This window comes from Populus trichocarpa, chromosome 2 (assembly GCF_000002775.5).
Source record: "Populus trichocarpa isolate Nisqually-1 chromosome 2, P.trichocarpa_v4.1, whole genome shotgun sequence".
NCBI lineage: Eukaryota > Viridiplantae > Streptophyta > Magnoliopsida > Malpighiales > Salicaceae > Populus > Populus trichocarpa.
This window is the reverse complement of record NC_037286.2, coordinates 19,514,936-19,532,907: the sequence shown is the minus strand read 5'-3', so window position 1 is coordinate 19,532,907 and position 17,972 is coordinate 19,514,936. Positions and strand designations below refer to the sequence as shown.

At 33.9% G+C, this 17,972-nt stretch overlaps 2 protein-coding genes across 6 annotated transcripts; one reads left to right on the top strand and one right to left on the bottom strand.

Annotated features, from left to right (window-relative positions):
* Positions 1–2,140: 2,140 nt before the first annotated feature.
* LOC7481451 (sugar transporter ERD6-like 7) lies at positions 2,141–6,548 on the top strand. Its single transcript, XM_002302776.4, has 18 exons — positions 2,141–2,495; positions 2,626–2,688; positions 3,048–3,137; positions 3,221–3,280; positions 3,376–3,441; positions 3,546–3,611; positions 3,824–3,899; positions 4,036–4,100; positions 4,188–4,280; positions 4,368–4,448; positions 4,574–4,658; positions 5,303–5,346; positions 5,436–5,498; positions 5,591–5,650; positions 5,729–5,782; positions 5,880–5,939; positions 6,019–6,133; positions 6,375–6,548. The coding sequence occupies exons 1-18, from the start codon at positions 2,298–2,300 to the stop codon at positions 6,488–6,490; spliced, it is 1,455 nt and encodes a 484-aa protein (XP_002302812.3). The 5' UTR covers positions 2,141–2,297; the 3' UTR covers positions 6,491–6,548.
* A 276-nt stretch (positions 6,549–6,824) lies between these two features.
* On the bottom strand, positions 6,825–13,842 carry LOC7458232 (protein CIA1). Of its 5 annotated transcripts, none has more exons than XR_002980438.2 (11): positions 13,456–13,839; positions 13,161–13,307; positions 12,851–13,069; positions 12,647–12,708; positions 12,359–12,424; positions 12,179–12,250; positions 9,377–9,439; positions 9,099–9,168; positions 8,948–8,982; positions 7,833–7,916; positions 6,825–7,241 (listed from the first exon to the last, which is right to left on the bottom strand). XR_002980438.2 is itself a non-coding variant. In XM_024595454.2 (10 exons), exons 1-10 carry the CDS (start codon positions 13,642–13,644, stop codon positions 7,170–7,172), a joined length of 1,044 nt encoding a protein of 347 aa, XP_024451222.2. In that variant the 5' UTR covers positions 13,645–13,834; the 3' UTR covers positions 6,825–7,169. The 5 variants fall into 5 exon arrangements, 2 of the variants coding, with proteins under 2 accessions (XP_024451222.2, XP_002301557.4); XR_008058521.1 differs by having other exon boundaries at positions 7,198–7,241; positions 8,915–8,982; XR_002980439.2 differs by lacking the exon at positions 9,377–9,439 and having other exon boundaries at positions 13,456–13,842.
* Between the last annotated feature and the right edge of the window lie 4,130 nt (positions 13,843–17,972).

Sequence of the window (17,972 nt, the reverse complement as noted above, 5' to 3'; positions counted from 1 at the left end):
TAGTTTTCTAACTAACTAAATTGATTTATTAAATATTAACTGGTTTTATATTTTTTTTTAATAATTGATATTTTTATGAAAGTTTTTATTTCAATAACACTGATATCATGGCTGGATTTGTACAAGTAATTTAGTTAAGAATAGTATTGATTTGACATCATGCATGACCTTAAATATCATGCATGCTTTGAGACTACCCAAATAAATTATCACGTGATTTAATTATATAACATGTACGGAAAAATACAAGTAAACTGTTTTAAACAGTTAAAAAGAACAAGGAGCAGTGAATTCATCTTTTATCACTTTTTTCATAATTGCATAACAATACATTTAAGTACGTTTATTATTATTATTATTATTGGAAAGAACTTTATAGAAAGTTATGTAATTTATTACTAATAAAATATTTTTTAGTTTTTTAATACAATGCATGATCTATTGAGACCATAAATAATCAACCAAAAGTAGAAAAAGGCCATCTAGAACTTAATATTGACTAGGTCAGGTGGGATTTTTTTTTGCAATAAAAAATGACAAAGTCAATCTAGGAAAAATATAGGTTCAATAATAGCTAGCTTTTAGTTTTCATGTGAAAGTAAATTTGAATTTATAACCGTTAATCTTTTTTATTTCCGATAATAATTTAAATTTATAAATCTTTTTCTCAAAATTATATACTACATTAATTCAATAAATAAAAACTCCTTATAACAACTAGGTGGCACTATATAAACATGCAGGGAGTTGCTTGAGTTTCTTCTAAGATTTTGTTTGGTATTACGTGTTGCGGGCTAATTATGTTTTTAAATTTTTTTATTATATTTTTGAATTGTTTTAAAGTGGATATAAAAATAAATTTTTAAAAATAAAAAAATATTATTTTAATATATTTTTAAACAAAATATCTTTTAAAAAATTACAATCTAGCTATTAATTATTTTCGCAGCCGAGTAAAAAAAATGGAAAAGCCGGACATTAATTTCGCATCTTACAGTTTCGCAGCCGAGTAAAACAAAAATGGAAAAGATGGTGGGCTACTCCGCTCCTCAATGAAAGAGGAAGAACGAGTCAAGAGAATATCGCAGTCAAATGGGATCTGCCAACCACGCATTTAATTTTCTTTTTCAAATAATTTAATGATATAAATGCCAAGTAGTCATGTGTGGCAAGCTGTCTGGCCTAAAAAGGAAGAAGAAACGTAGAGCAGGCTGCAGAACTCATTGGCTGGCTGAAGCAATAAAGACAGGGATTGATGATTTACCTTGAAAGAACTCCTTGGAATTTTGTACCCACTAGAGGCTGGCTGTACCCACAATTAATTAGACGTCAAGGCACCAAATGGACCCTGAAAATACCTCAAGTTATACAATTTAACTTTATTTTGAGGAGGGCTGAAAATTCTCCTGTGGTAGATTTAATGTCAATGAGAAATGATAAGAAATTCATAATCCTATAAAATAAAATAAAATAAAGCATAATCTCCATTATAATTTGCTTTACGAAATCTGTTTCAATGTGCTTGGTTGACAGAAATCTATTTCTAGATAGAACAATGAAGTTGCCCTCCCTGAAACGGAGCCACGGGATCTTAAAAACTGTTCGGTGGAAAGGATTGAATAGGATAAAGTAGAAAAATGAAGAGAAGAAATGATAGATATCAATCCATTCTAGAGGGCGTATTTGGGTGTAAGAATGTGACTAGCAAGAAGCTATCAGTCTGAATTGGAAAATATGCGAGAAATCCACCCATTTCTTAACTGAGTTTTTATCCATTTCCTATTTCGATTCCCACCCATTTTCACTCATAGTATCTATTCATAAGTTGTCTGGCTAATTAATGCAAAAACGAAACAAAAAAAACACATCATCCCTTTTACTCCGTATCCATCCCTCCAGCCAAGCATACCTACAGGCTCTGCCATGTCCATGTGAACTCAGGGGCAATACCATTTAATTATTTGATTATGATGCACATGGCAATCTAGACTTACTTGTCTAGTGATAACAGTTGCTGCTGATGGGTATATCAAGTCAAGAACGCTGTTGTGGTGGGACAAGTGCGAGTGAATATTGAAGCTTTGAGCACAGCCTACGTGGTTGAGAGAATTGTCACTTCTTGGGAGCATATTTAAGGAAAATTTAAAGGAGGAAAAAAGAAAGAAAGAAAGAAAAACGTATCTCTCTCTTCTATTTCTCACAAGTCACATCCATCACTGATCTAAAAAGCATTCATTCACAGACTCTCTCTTTGCCATCTCCAGGCTGCGCAGATTCTGACTGAAAAGAGTGAAGGCATGGGAATCCAAGAGGACCTAGAGCAGTGTAAGAATCGTGCTGAGCATGAAGAGGTAAGAGAACCACTCATGGACAAGAAAAATCAATCAGGCGAACAAGATGGATCTTTTGCTCAGAGTAGCAGCAAAGAAAGTGCTTGGATGGTTTACCTCAGCACTTTTGTTGCAGTCTGTGGCTCTTTCGCATTTGGCTCATGTGTAAGCTTACCTCCTTTTATTTAGGAACTTACAATACTGATAATTAGCTCTGTTTCCTAAGTTAGCTCGTGTTTCTACATATTTCTTGACAAGCAAGAGTCTTGATTTAATTTACTGCATGTGGTTTCAGGCAGGCTATTCATCACCCACAGAAAATGCTGTCAGGGAAGATCTCTCTCTATCTCTAGCAGAGGTTAGTTACTAAATTGTCTCCCAGTATATTAAGCACTTATCCAGAGCTAAGTAACCGGTTGATTTGTCCCCGTATCAATAAGCCTCCTAGCTTGTCAGAAACATGCAAACTTAAGCTGCGGAAGAATAATTGATTTTCAGTAGACATTACAAATATGGCTCCAGATCCACTGCGGAAATTGAACTTAAGAGAAAAGTTTCTAGGATCAAAAGATCAGCTAGATCTAGGGTACTTGTATTAAGAAAAGCATCCCCTGTTTACTGATGATGCTGTTTTAAACGCAGCAAATGAACTCTTTGGTTTTTAGCTTCCAAACTTATATGTGCTACTTACTCTTTGTGTTTGTATGAACTATGAAGTATTCCGTGTTTGGTTCAATATTGACATTCGGAGCAATGATTGGTGCAATCACAAGTGGGCCCATTGCTGATTTCATTGGTCGGAAAGGGGTAAGTAGAGGTATGCTGTGATGAACATTTTTGGATCTAGTGCTACTTGTGTAGGACTCAACCCTTGCATGGAATGTACGCAGGCGCTGAGAGTGGCTACCAGCTTCTGTATTGCCGGATGGCTAGCCATCTACTTTGCTCAGGTTTGTGTCATCTTAATTTCAGAAGCAAAAGGGAATTTTTTTTCCCCAGACATATTATCTTATTTCTTGTTACCCTCTCAATTAATACAAAACAGGGGGTTCTGGCGTTGGACCTCGGGAGACTGGCAACAGGTTATGGAATGGGAGTCTTTTCTTATGTGGTAGAATTTTAATCTTCTCGCATTTGCTTCTCAACATGCCTCTACGCACATGGTAGAATATATGTTACTAATGAATTCGATTATGATGTTGACATCTTGACAAGGTACCTGTTTTTATTGCTGAAATTGCACCCAAGAATCTTAGAGGAGCACTAACAGCTACAAATCAGGTAAAGATATGCTTCTGACAGAACTTGAGAAATGTATCTTTTCAAATGATAACATAATTTCACAAGCTGTGGTGTGTTATGAGGGGGCATCAACTTTCTAAATTACGTTTTCTATTGAGGCTTAGTTGGACGGAGTAGATATTTAATATATAATGCAAACCAAAACGTAATGGGACAAGGATCCTCTCTAATCATATCATCTCATGATGCAGCTTATGATCTGCGGTGGAGTGTCTGTTGCATTCATAATAGGAACCGTGCTGACATGGAGGGCTTTGGCATTGACTGGTATTCCTTGATCTATTGCCTACTCAATCATCATGGGATCAAGAATGGGCATTATTTTTCAGAAAATTTAAATGGTTGGGTAGAAAACACTAAAAATATTTGTAGAGCAGGAAGCTTACCTCTAGAGTGCTTGCAGGGCTTGTTCCTTGTGCAATTCTGGTTTTTGGCCTGTTTCTGATTCCCGAATCTCCCAGATGGCTGGTAACGAACAGCAATTGAATACACACTCTGCCTATACACACACACACACACACACACACATATATAATGAAAATGGCGTGGTTACAGGCAAAGAGAGGACGTGAAGAAGAGTTTCAAACAGCTCTACAAAAGCTTCGTGGCAAGGAAGCTGATATATATCAGGAGGCAACTGAAATCAAGGTTCTTATCTGAAATCTGTATTCTGCATGCTGTTAATGTAGTAGCAATTTGAAGAAAAGTATGATGAGTTTTATGCTTTTGTGACAGGAGTACATAGAAACTCTTGAACGGCTCCCAAAAGCCAGATTCCTAGATTTGTTTCAAAGAAGATACCTCCGCTCAGTCATTGTATTATTCCTTTTTGCAACCTTCCAATCCTATATTTCTTTATTTTCCAGTTGGCCTCACCAGAAAGGATTTGTTTTTCATGAACTCTGATAGTCAATTGATACATTTTATGCCAATTTGATCAGATAGGAGTAGGACTGATGGTCTTTCAACAATTTGGAGGAATCAATGGGGTCTGCTTTTATGTCAGCAATATTTTTGAGTCAGCAGGTAAAGAGGTCTTGATAAACACTACTATCAAAGGAGATACATGGCCCCTGCCCTTTCCACCAAACAGGGAACTAAACATAAAATTTTATATCCACCCTGCTTTCAAGTCAGCAGGCCAATATTTGATGCGCATATAGCATAAATAAAAGTTAGGGTTATCAAATCCTAAGATTAGAGCCCTCAACATTGTACAGGAATAGAAAAAATTTCTAATATTTTATAAAAAGTCTGAACAATGTGAGTTTGAATCCCTAACAATAAATTAGACATTCCTATTTATACTACTTCTAGAACTAGAATCCTTTATAGAAAAAGCATTTCTGATTAACACTCGCCTAACTAATAGAATCCATCTAGTATTAGGATTTCTAATTAGTAAAATCTTAATTCAATTAAAAATTCTAATCTAAATAGAAAAAATAATCCAAATAAAACAAGGTACATAAAAATAATCTCACACACTAACTTCCATCCTAAAAACCTTCTTGATTTCTAATCATGATAGAATTTTAACTCAGTAGAAAACAAAGCCTTCATACATCAACCAAAGAACATCAAATAATTCAAGTTTTTTTGCTGATACTTTCTAGAATGTTTTGATTCTCCATTGGTACTCTAATATTTGAAATTCTGCATTATTTCAGGATTTTCTCCCAGTCTTGGAACCATAATCTATGCCATTCTTCAGGTTTCTTTCTTTCAGTAATTTTGTTAACTTCAAGAAATCAAAATGTCATACTCCAATAGGATTACGTTGAAAAAAAAAATATTTTGTAGGTTGTGGTTACCGCCCTCAACACAATCGTAATAGATAAAGCTGGAAGAAAGCCTCTATTACTGGTAAATTTCTGTCCAACGCAGTTAGCTGTGGAAATTTCATCTTGACTCATCACCCTTCAGGTATTGAAAGTTAATTTATCTATGTATTCCAGGTTTCTGCATCAGGACTGATTCTTGGCTGTTTAATAACTGCGATTTCATTCTACCTAAAGGTTATTGCTAACTTTAGACCTCATAAATTCAATGTCTCTCAAATACTGACATGTAAAAGTGACCTTCTGCAAAACTAGGTTAATGAATTGGCAGTCAAATCAGTCCCGGCACTTACTTTAACTGGCATACTGGTAATTATAATCATTGTCAAATAATATTTCTCTTGAGATTGATCTCCAACTATGTAACTTCTCATTTATGTATCTTTGATAAATACTTTTGGTTCAGCTATATATCGGCTCATTTTCAGCAGGAATGGGTGCAGTTCCGTGGGTAATAATGTCTGAGGTAATCTAAGTTCCAAGATGAAAATTCCATCTATGAATTCATTTTTCCACCCAAAAAAGACAATTGCCTTTTGTTGCAGATTTTTCCAATAAATATTAAGGGAGTGGCAGGAAGCTTAGCAACACTTGTGAACTGGTTTGGTGCATGGGCGATTTCCTACACTTACAACTACCTTATGTCCTGGAGCTCCTATGGTAAACAAATCTAAAACTTATTCAACGAAACGATGCAAAAATTTAGCATAATACAAAGAATCAATTTATTGGCAACCAGCTCGCAAGATAAATAAATAAAGGAAGAACTGAAATAAATACCAAGAGCTACATAGTAGTTTTTAAGAACGATATCAAGATGTGCAAAAGTGAAAACATTTAGTTTCAAAGTCAGCTCTGGTTCACAAAGCCGTTAGTTAAATTATACAAGAATGGTTTTCAGGTACCTTCATTCTTTATGCTGCAATCAACGCGCTGGCTATAGTGTTTGTGGTCATGGTGGTGCCAGAAACAAAAGGGAGAACTCTGGAGCAAATCCAAGCAGCCATTAATACATAGAGAAATAGACAGGGTGTATTGAATACATTTATTTCACGGAAATAAAGACCCTTACCCAGATATGATCTACTCTGACGGACCATTTACCCCTTTTGAGGGCAACCAGAAGAAATTTTGGAAAATACTTCCTAGCATGAAGTATGATGCTTTTCACATAAACAACTCAGTCGTATAGGTATCTTCTGTGATTTTGTATTCAAAACTGCTGTTTTTTTTTTTTTTTTGCCCCTCTCTTTTCACTCAGTAAATTATGAACAGAACATCAACCGTTAATATATAAACAGCATGCCCATAAGTGGAATGATCAGGTGAAAAAAGAAGCAAAAAGACAACATTAATATCCAAATTACAATCTCTGATAATTTTATTTCTGCTCCCAATTTAGTTCTGGCAGACTATATACAGTCTCGCTCTAAAACCCAGTATCATGAGTCGCTCCAATTTGACCAGTCAAATAATACATTAAGAATAAAAATACATATGCTTTATTTAATATTGAAAAATTCCGACTTCCATTGTAGAGAAACGTCAAGTCAACCCAGCTCCATCCACTACACTGATCAACTTATAACAGGAGATTAACAAAAGATTTATATCTAAAACATGTATCAATTTCAAGATCCCAGAAGTTGGGTCTAGTGCTTCATGAAATCATAACCATCATTATCAAAAAGTTGTATCAGGTTAGAGTTGCCAGTTCCCATATCTTTATTTTCCCATCATCACTTGTGGAAGCAAGTAGCCGGGTTTCCTGGCAAGAATCAACAATCATATACAGAAACACAATACAGATACAATCACGATTTCAATACTAAGCATTAATTCCCCGCCCCCAGCACAAAAAGTTTGAAAATGAGAAACCAAATAAAGGGCACTATAGGCTCTAAGATAGGTGATGTCCTCACCCTTTTTAGCCTTTTCAAGATGTGAGCTCAAGCTTTTCATCTTTTCAGTACAGCTAAATGATATAAAACCATTTTAACCAAAATTGCGCTAGTTTTAGCAGGGTGAATGGTGAGAGAACAGAAGTTTCAAGTTTCAGCACATGTTTTTTTTATTATTACTGTTGCTGTGCAGTAGATAGTAGTATAATTGTTTCAAGATAAGTATCATCAGGGCAAGCAGGGAAATATATATTTGGTTTACAAGGACACTTGAATGGCAAGCATCACTCTATCGTCATAGAACCCAAGAATCTACTACCAACCCCCCTTCCTCTCCTCCCACCAGATCCTATTGTACTTAATTTAAGCATTCATTTCAGCACAAACACAAACATCAAATACACTATAAAAAAATTGCTGTGAGTGTGTAATCTCAACACTTCCAAAAGAAAGATTACCCCAGGGCCCCATTGCACTGAGTTTATGTCCATATTGTGAGCCTTTTCCCTTTTCAGCAACAGTTTATATGAAGGACCGTCAACCTGTAACAAACACACAATAGTCTCACTTAATCCTTCTTTTCCTAATTCACTAATCAATATATCAAGTCAAGAGTAAGGCATCCTCAATTTATGAGCATCCATAAATAGGAACTTCACAAGGTCGCATTACCTCATCAGACCAATTTAAAATCAAAATCAGATACAAGTGTTTCCATCTATGTTGTGATAATTTATTTCAAAAGGTTACTTAGGTGATTAGCTTATAGTTTTTGCAATCAACCTGAAATTTGGCATTCTTGAGATACCAGAACTGAGTAAAATCTATAACTAATTTTATGAGATAAGATTACAAAAAAGGTAAAGTGTAAGAAATTCACAAGAAAAACTAAGTTGAGTAAGAATGTGTTTGTTGCTCGCACTCAGGGGATCACAAGTTGCACTCTTTAGCAATGTTAGCAAAATGTCCACTTTTTAGGACAAAAGTGCCTCAACAGTGATTTGCACTAAAACTGTTTTCAGGACAAGGTTGTTAGTTTCATTACCCCCCCACTCAGAGCAATAATATTTAGTCTTTCCTTTCTTTAAATATCCATCCAACTTTTGAGTTTTGAGGATAATTCTCTCCATGCCACTATACTGGACAAAAATTATTGAAACAGGAAAAGTTCACAAATCAAAGGATTTGGATATGAAGAAATTAATCAGCAGAAAAAACTAATATAAAAAGAAATGAAAGCAAGAATAAATCGAGAGAATCAAACCATTGAACTTCTAAATAATTTATCTAAGATGTGAAAACTGAACTGAGGAAAAGAAAGAAAAAACCTAATGAAAAACAGTTGCTTAATTTAAACCACACTCCATGAAGTTCATTGTCAGGAATAACAAAGATAGGTAAGAGGTAGATAACGAGGGGGGATCTGTTGAGACTTAGAGAGTGAAAAATATATTGAACTCCAAAAACCATGTCCTCAAGCACTTTTATTCTAAGGAGTAAATAAACAAGCAGTTTTCGTCCCAAAAGGCAGGTAGCTAACTTGTGAAAGAGAGAACTTAGCAGCTATCCATACATGGTAATGTTGTTTATGTCTACATACTTGACATGCTGCAAAAACAATTTAAGGGGTTTTTGTTATTTCGATGCAATGCAAATAACAGAGCAACTTCCCTGGTATGTTAAATCAGTAGATATAATAAAGTGAGGGTATAAATTATTAATACCAAACCATCCTTGTTCTCCAGAAAAAACCGTAGACCATCATCAGCTGCTCCGCTTGCTATAATACCTTCCCTGTTCAAAAATTAAGGGGTGCAAAAACATAGAATTTAGAAAGAACCAATGCTGAAAGACAAAGGGTAACCCAGAAAAAGTATATGTTACCCATAACATCCACAAGAGCACCCAATGATAAGTTAATAAAGAAAGGGAACAGCCAGAAACAACGTAAAACAATGAAGAAGACATGATATTTTGTTCAATTAAATTAAAGGGTTGCTACCTTGACCAATGAACTGAAAAGATCGTTCGATCATGATAACCTGAGAGAGTGCAAAGATGATTCCTGAAAAACAAACCATGTTGTCAACAAGTATTGTTTTGTGTGTGGGCAAGCACCCTGCATAATTTGAAAATGGCCTATAATTTCATCATACCAAATACAAATGAAACGATAATTGATACCTTTGGGGTGTGAATCCCAAATCCATTCTTATTCTTTTTCTAACTATCATAACTAAATAAACTTTGATAAAACTCATAAATATGATTTGTTAATGGATGTGGATAAACATTTTGGGCATCCAAAATAAAAGGTGGACAACAGGTTAGGGATGGGGAGCATATGCTATAATTATCTTATGCCACATAAATCTCACATCAAATTGGCGTGTAAGAGCATCATAATCAAGTCTTTGTTTCCTGAATTATTCAAATAAAGCACATTGATAATATGATGTAGGAAAAGAGAGCACAAACACCAAAAAAAAAAGAATCGATATAGAATAGAAACAAAATCACCAACAAGAGAGACACTCAATCTTGAAGAAAAAAAATCAAGAGAGACAAACTCAATCTTGAAAGCAAAACAAGAGACACTCAATCTTGCAAAAACTCAAAGTTTTAATTTCAATTAATAATTCAAGGACCAAAATAACTAATGTCTGGGTGCTTATGTATATGCATCAAACCAAATAAAATTGAAAAATCTAACAAGTCTTAGATCAATAAAAAAATCCTAATTTAACAACTGAATAATAAATACTAATATTTCTAAAAATAAAATGTAGAATAATCACACAATATTAAAACTCCTGATCAATTAAAAACCAATTTCCATTGTAGTACTTCATTCTCTCTTGGTTGGAAAAAAACTCAACCTCAAGTTCTAAAGTGTTGAAAGAGCAAACACTCCATGAAGTTGCAAGCACTCCCTGAAAATTATTTTTTGCATTTGAAGCATTTCAATCTTCTGTAAGCAATATTAGCAATAAGATAGTCTACTCGGCTATAATATTGAATTTAGAAGGAACATTAAAGTCAATTTGATCAACCTCATCTTTGAGCTCTTCAAGGATAGAATCTTTACTCATGGCACTTCAAAATCTTCTTATACTATATTAGTTGTTTGAACTTCTTAATCTGTAAATTTGTGCTCATCTTGTGTTTGCAAAATCATAATTTCCTCTAATAAGTTTCTCCAATGTCTTCTTCAATGCATTCATCAACTTGTTCTACACTGGTTGTTTAAAATGCTCAACTTCTATTTTGAATTGACAAATGTATTATTGAATTTTGTATGATTAGTTTGCAAATTTGCATGGTTTGGATTTGGGTTTCTAAAGAATTAACAGTGCTAGTGATTTTGGTGACCTCAATGTTGCTAATCAATGGAGGTTGATAAATTGCATGCTGTGACAATCTGACTTTTGGTTTTGGAGGATAGATGGTATTGATAAGATGCATATTCCCGTAGTACATTCGTAATTTACCCATATCTATGAGTCGAATATCCATCTTACAACAATTTCATAAAATTTTCATAAACACAAGTGTAATTAAGTTCAAATAAAGCTGAAACAAATGTTTCACATATTGAATTGAAAAACAGCAAATTCCTCAAACATAAATATATTCTCCAAAATGTTTCATGTAATACATCCACTTCGATATATGGGAGAACCTAAACAAACAAAACAAAGCTTATCTCACTTCTTTATTCCTGAAGAACTACACTTCTCCTATCAGAATTATATTCTCTATGAATTTCAAAAGATTAACCATGAGCAAGAGTAGTATACATTCTTGTTCCTCAAACCATATAAATCATATCAATAAAGTAGCATATAGGAATAGCTTATCACAAAGCCAAAAGAAAAGAAATCCACCAACCCTACAGATGTTGGCACAAATTCTGGAAACAAATAGAATTCCCAACTAGCTCGGCAAGATAAAGTTAGTGTGGGTGGAATTTTGCTCAATTATCACATATATGTGACTTTGGGAATCTGTGGTACTACCACTAATTCTGTTTGATTTGTCTTCTTTTTTTCTGTTCTTTTAGTAGACTTCTTTTTGGTTTGAAAAAACCAAAACCCTAGATTTGGTATCGGCCATATTGGCAAAGTAATTGCGGGAAGAAAAAGAGACGAGAAACACACAAATTTCAAGGTGGGCGCCAAAATGATCTAGGATAGGAGAAGAAAAAATCACCAAAACCAAAGAATTAAAGTAGAATAGTAACCAAAACTCACCATCGAGAGACACTATCTTGAAGGGACCAAATTAAAAAAGACACTCAATCTTGAAAGTAAAACAAGAGATACACACTCAATATTGTATAAACTCAAAGTTTTAGTCAATAATTCAAAGACCAAAATAACTAATGTTTAAGTACTTATTTATATACACCAAACCAAATAAAATAAAATAAAAACCAGTAAGTCTTACTTCAATAAGGAAACTAAAATCCTAATTTAACTACTAATATTCCTAAATATTTAAATCTAGAATAATTACATAATATTAAAACTAATAAATAAATAAAAACTAATTCCCATTGTTGTCCTTCATTCTCTGCCACAAATAATTCTAGTGTCATTTGCAAAAATACACAGATTATCAAGTGGCCTTCTACTTAGGACCAACAGAATTTCAATCCATAATTTCAAATATTTTTTTATCACAAGTCATTCACACTAATTTGAAGTCATTTCTTTATTTGAATTCTAATAGTGAAGGTGCACTATAAGATGTAAGAAATGAAAGTAGAAGACCCAATAAGCATAAAGAGCATGCTTCTCACCAAGGAGCGTGGTCATCACCCAACACCATCCTCCCAACATCTGTTTCCCATATTTTTAGGGTAAGATCATCACTGCAAAGTCAACCCAAAATCCATTCAATTGCTTTTGTTTCTAGATACCTTAAAAATAAATATCACCCCAACCAATGATCATCAAACTTAGGAAAAAGCTTTACATACCTACAAGTAACCATTCTGTCTCCTTCAGCGTTAAAAGAAAGTGCCCAGACAGTAGAAGAGTGACCACTGAGTAGGAAACAGCACTTTTTCAATTAGATTAGCTCGTCATATTGCAAAGGGAGTTATCAATAAGCCAATAAATAACATTAACTAAAGTCTATGTAAAACCTAACTATATCAGCTAGCCTGCATAATGGTCTAATGCAAAAGAATAGCGCGTCTACAAGAGTAGCATAAAAGCAAAGGAAGTGGTGGGGGAGGAAGGAAGGAAGGGAAGAGAGAGAGTACTTGTTAGATTCACCTAAGGTTTGAACACAATGCCAATCACCAGTGCCATCCTCAGCCCAAACCTGTATTTCTATGAAAATTATAAAGTTGATCTCATATTTTTAAAATTGTTATGAAAGCAGGAATGGAAATTTTGGAATCAGCTTTTCACAAAGAAAGAAAAAGAAAAGGCAGAGATGAGCAATTTTACCCATAAAAAAGTACCTTAACAGTATTATCATAACTACAAGAAAACAAAACATCCATAGTTGGATGCCATTTAACCATTTTAACATCTTGTGTGTGTCCTTGCAAAACCGAAGCACACTCGAATTCATTCCCAGGCATCACTTCCCAAATCCAAACAGTCTTATCCCGACTACACGTCGCAAGGAACGAACCAGATGCATTCCAAGACACACTTTTCACTTCATTTTCATGACCCTAAAAAGTAAATAAATTATTAGTCCCAGGTATGATAAAATTTTATCAAACTGGAAAAAAAAAAAAAAATCTTTTTTCTTAAATTAAATACCTCTAAAGTAGAAACACATTCAAAATCACCGCTAATATTTTCCCAAATGGAAGTGGTGGCATCAAAGCTGGCGGTTGCCAACAATTTCCCAGAAGGTGACCAGGCACACGACCGAACAGTTCTAGTGTGTGTTTCTTCCAGAACTGCCTGCAGTCATCCCATAATTAATCATAAGATTCTCCCAACACAAGAATCTACTAAATTAACACAACTTCCTAACCAGACACTTGACCAAAATATTCTAGTATAGGTTCCAACTTTATCTGACTTGCAAAAGATGAAGAAGAAGAAAAACCTTGCAGTGCCAAAGGCGAGTGGAAGGAGTCTGCTCCCAGATTCGAACAGTCTTATCGCCGCTACAAGAAGCGAAGACAGGAGAAGTTGCTGTGGCTGGATTCCAAGCTAAGCTCCAAACCCTATCGGTGTGTCCTTCAAGTGTTTGAATCTCCTTCAGTATCATATTGCCGTCGTCGTACAAATCCATGCTCAAATGACTTGTGTATCTCGATTTATGCTATGTAGTCAGAAAAATATTCTCAAGTAAGAAATAGATTTTATTTTATTTTCAGTTTGATTATAAAAAAGTTCAGTTGGCATCAAATAAGAAAATCATATATATATATCCCTGTGATATAGTTCTATCGATTTACTACAAAATAAAGAAAATATATGCCACTTAGATCAATCAATGGAGCATGTTTAAACAACTTGTTAATATAAAAAAAAAAGCAAAAGAAATAGGCTTTATTTCTTATTAATTAATATTAATACTAATAAATTAAAAGAGCTACTATTCTTACTATTCGTTATTGTATATCTACTCACTAAATGAACATTACTATTTTTCAATTTTTCATTTTGATTGTTGAACTTTACTCTCTTTTTTTTTTTTTTTTAGTTTAACGTGGGTGTCCGGGCCAGCTTGCGCGCACCTCGACTAATCCCACGGGCCCTGAAGTTAACGACCATGTAAGCCTCCAATGACCATCATATGAGCAACCACAGGGCTCGAACCTGAGACCACAGAGGGAGCAAACCTCTTGGTCCCAAACTTTTACCATTGGGCCACCACCTAGATGGTTTTTACTCTCTCTTTTTTAATTTCATCTTTCCATGTCATATTTGTGGTAATTAATGTGTTTATAGTTTCTTCTTTTTGCATATTATTTGCAATTCAAGGTTTGTGTGGAGTTTTAAATTTGAAATTGAGGTTAATTTGATGAAATAGAAAAAAATGTATGTTATAAAAGTACCAAGATAAAAAAAAAATTAAAAAAATGGGGCTTTCTTCAAATTCATGCAAAAAAATCATTTTTTCATCCAAAAATTATCCATTTACTCATTTTGCCCCCTTTAGTTTTAGAATTTCATGTTTAGTCCTAAAATTTATTTATTTTTAATTTCAATCCATGAGTTTTCTTTTTATTTTACGTTTGGAACATGTGAATTGAATTGACTTTCCGAGGTTAAATCAATTTATGTGTTTGGATTTTTTTTCAAGGTAATGACTTGATTTTCAAATGAAATTTAACTCTTAAAAATAACCAAAAACATACTCAAGAAATTAAATTCTAATTGATATTGAAAAATATTTTCCAAAAATACCCTCTCTTTAATTCCTTTTAAAAACCCTAACTTGCATCTCTTATTTCCCCTAATCAATTTATGACACCTTGTGGAGTTATTTCTGGTGACGTTTTGTTTTAATAAATAACGATTGTTTTTATCTTTTTGGGATTACAAAGTTTTGTTTTAAGCTTATTGACTATTGTATTAGTTTTTTTTAAAAAAAAAAGTAAAAGAAGAGAAAATGGTGTCTGTGATTAAGGAAGAGGATTGGTTTGGTAATTTAAGAAGGGGGCAAATAATTGATTACAGAGAAGTGATGGAATAAATATGATTGCATCAGGCATACACATCTAGATGGTCCTGAAGAGCTAAATGGGAGGGGTTTCCTTCCGAGACTAGCTGCTGTTGCTGCTGCTCTCTTATGTTTGTAAGCATATACTGAACAAATTTGAGTTTTATAGAGAAATGTTGTGATCCTCACAGATGTTTTTCAAGAGAAGATGCCTTTCAGTGGTCCTCCCTAACTTTGCCTACAAAGCATAGTTTTTAAACCCGACCCGGTGGTCGACCCGGTATATTAAGCGGGTCACGGGTCAGATGGGTTGACCCGGGTCAACTCAAAATAAAAAAAAGACTCTGCTTTTTGAAAGGTTTCTCTCTTTCCATATTTTCCACTCTCTGTTTGCTATGTTTGTGTTGTTCATTAGTGTCAATTTACACATCTAGGCAAAGTAACATAAAAAAAAAAACTTGTTTTTTCCCCTTCGATCCCTCTCTTTCATCTCCAAATTCTCACTTTATTGTTACCCTAGTTTGGGACGACAGAACAGAGAGAGAAGAGAGCTGGGGAAAGAAAGGTGTTATTTTTCTGATCTGAAAAAAGATTTCAACTTGAACAGATCCAGGAATTCCTCCAGTGTGTAAGCTTTTTCTTATCTCTTTCTTTCTTCCTTTATCAATTTGACTGATTGTTTCCAATCACTGTCACTTCTTTTTGTTGCTTAATAATGGCTTCACCTGGTAATCCAAATCAACAACAACAAGGAGGTGGAGGAATATACGGGGAGGAGGAGGTTTAGATTTGAATAAACTGTTCAAGCCCTCTTATTCAAATCCTATGAATATGATGCAGCCCCATATCCAACAACAGCAACAGCAAGGTCCTTCTCCATCTCCCAATAGCAACACTACCACGAGCTGCTTTTTAATGGTAAAAGGCAAAAACAACAAAAACAACGTCGTTTCACGTGCGTGTGTGTATATATATATATATAAAAAAACAGGTCGGGTCTCAGCCAGGTTTACCCAGGTCGACCGGGTTTCGCCAGCCCAACTCCCCGGCGAGTTTTTACTTAGACCCGGACCGGTCCCAGGCCCGGGTCGGCTGGGACCCGGGTCGACCTGCTAAGCTGGTCCGGGTTTCAAAACTATTCTATAGAGGCTTGTGGCCATGGCCATATACATGTGGTCAACAATAGCTCTTGACGAGTTTGGGTATGGAACTGCTAAGAAATTGCAGAAGACCAACTTCATCAGTTTTTTTTTTTTCCATAATATAAGACGTTATTAATTCAATAAAAGTTCTTGATGGGAGACACTATTAATATTGCTAACTTAATTTATTTTCACATGTATTTTAAATAATATAATTAAATTTAATTTTATAATTTAGTATTTTATTATCAACCTTAAAGGCATGTTTGTCATGTCCAATTATCTCCAAAGAAAAATTTCATTTTCTGCTCTTAAAGCGTGTTTGCTAAATACGATCTTAAGGCATTTGTTATGCCTTTAACTTTTGGATAAAGGGTGTGCTTGAAAAACACGTGGTATTGTACTCTTTTTAACATTAGTTTGCCTTTACTATCGTGTTTAGCCAGGTAAGCCCTAAAAAATTTCTGATAATTCTGAAAAAATTCAGGAACTGTTTTAAAATTATTTGTGGGTTCCTCGCAAGTTTTTTCAATAATTTCACTTAATATTGGACTGTAAAATTACACTGTAAGATACTAATTTTATATTAAAAATATTCAATTTTCTCCAAAATCTCAAAAAAAAAAATTAAAAAAATCCCTTATTCCAAAAATACAAAAATATGTTTTTGTTTGTGTGTATACAACCAAACTCTAAAAGTTTTTCATGTATATCTTATAAAGAAAAAACAATAACAAAGACTACATTTTATCATATTTTAAAAAAAATACATAAACGGGTATTATAATCAGTTTATGATTATCCGTTAAGATTTGCCTGAAATTTCAAAAACACTACAAAAATTAATTTGTTTAGTTAATATTTGGGATATGAATTTTACAACGTAATGCATACTCTTGGTATTAAATTAAATGAATTAACAAAAATAAAATGTTAGGAATTAAATGCAGACTTTAATATTTAGGGTTATAAAATTTCACTGTAAAGTATATCCTTAAGTATTAAAGATACAAAGTAGAAAGAAATACGACATTAATTTTTTAGCCTTAGAATAGTTAGGTTTTAGCCCGATAAAGGTCAAGGCTTGACTTCTCTTGAACCTTATAAAATTTCACTGTAAAGTATATCCTTAAGTATTAAAGATACAAAGTAGAAAGAAATACGACATTAATTTTTTAGCCTTAGAATAGTTAGGTTTTAGCCCGATAAAGGTCAAGGCTTGACTTCTCTTGAACCTTAGACAGACTAACGAATAGAAATATGACTTCGGAAAAAAAAAACAATTGACCAATAATACAACTTACCATAGATGGGATGCGTTGTGGGTGATGCGTCTTTCTTATACATAACTAGTCCCCTTACCCAAACTTTTGCATACCATTAGGTTTTCCAATTACCATAATATTAGGTGGTGACTCCTAAACACTTTAAATCATAATTTTTATGATTTATCCCAACACATAAAAAAACCTCTCGATCTAGGAGGCAAATCCACCATTCAACGTTGTGCATGCCACGACACCAACCATAGGACACATTGTCAAGTGAGAAGAAAACATGGCACATAAAACAAATGAATTCAAGAAAACATGGAAAAGAAAACACATATGGTGGCAAAGTTTCCTTGTTATGCAAGAAGAAGAATTCAACAACATAATTGTGTTTCATAGTATTTGAATGATACCAAATGGCAGCAAAGAGAAGCACTAAAGGCAACATCATTTTCCTTAAAAAAAGAGGATAAATACAAGGTTAAGATCATAATCATATTCTAACTTCAAAATGAAAGGGACAACAACTTCTGTTTTA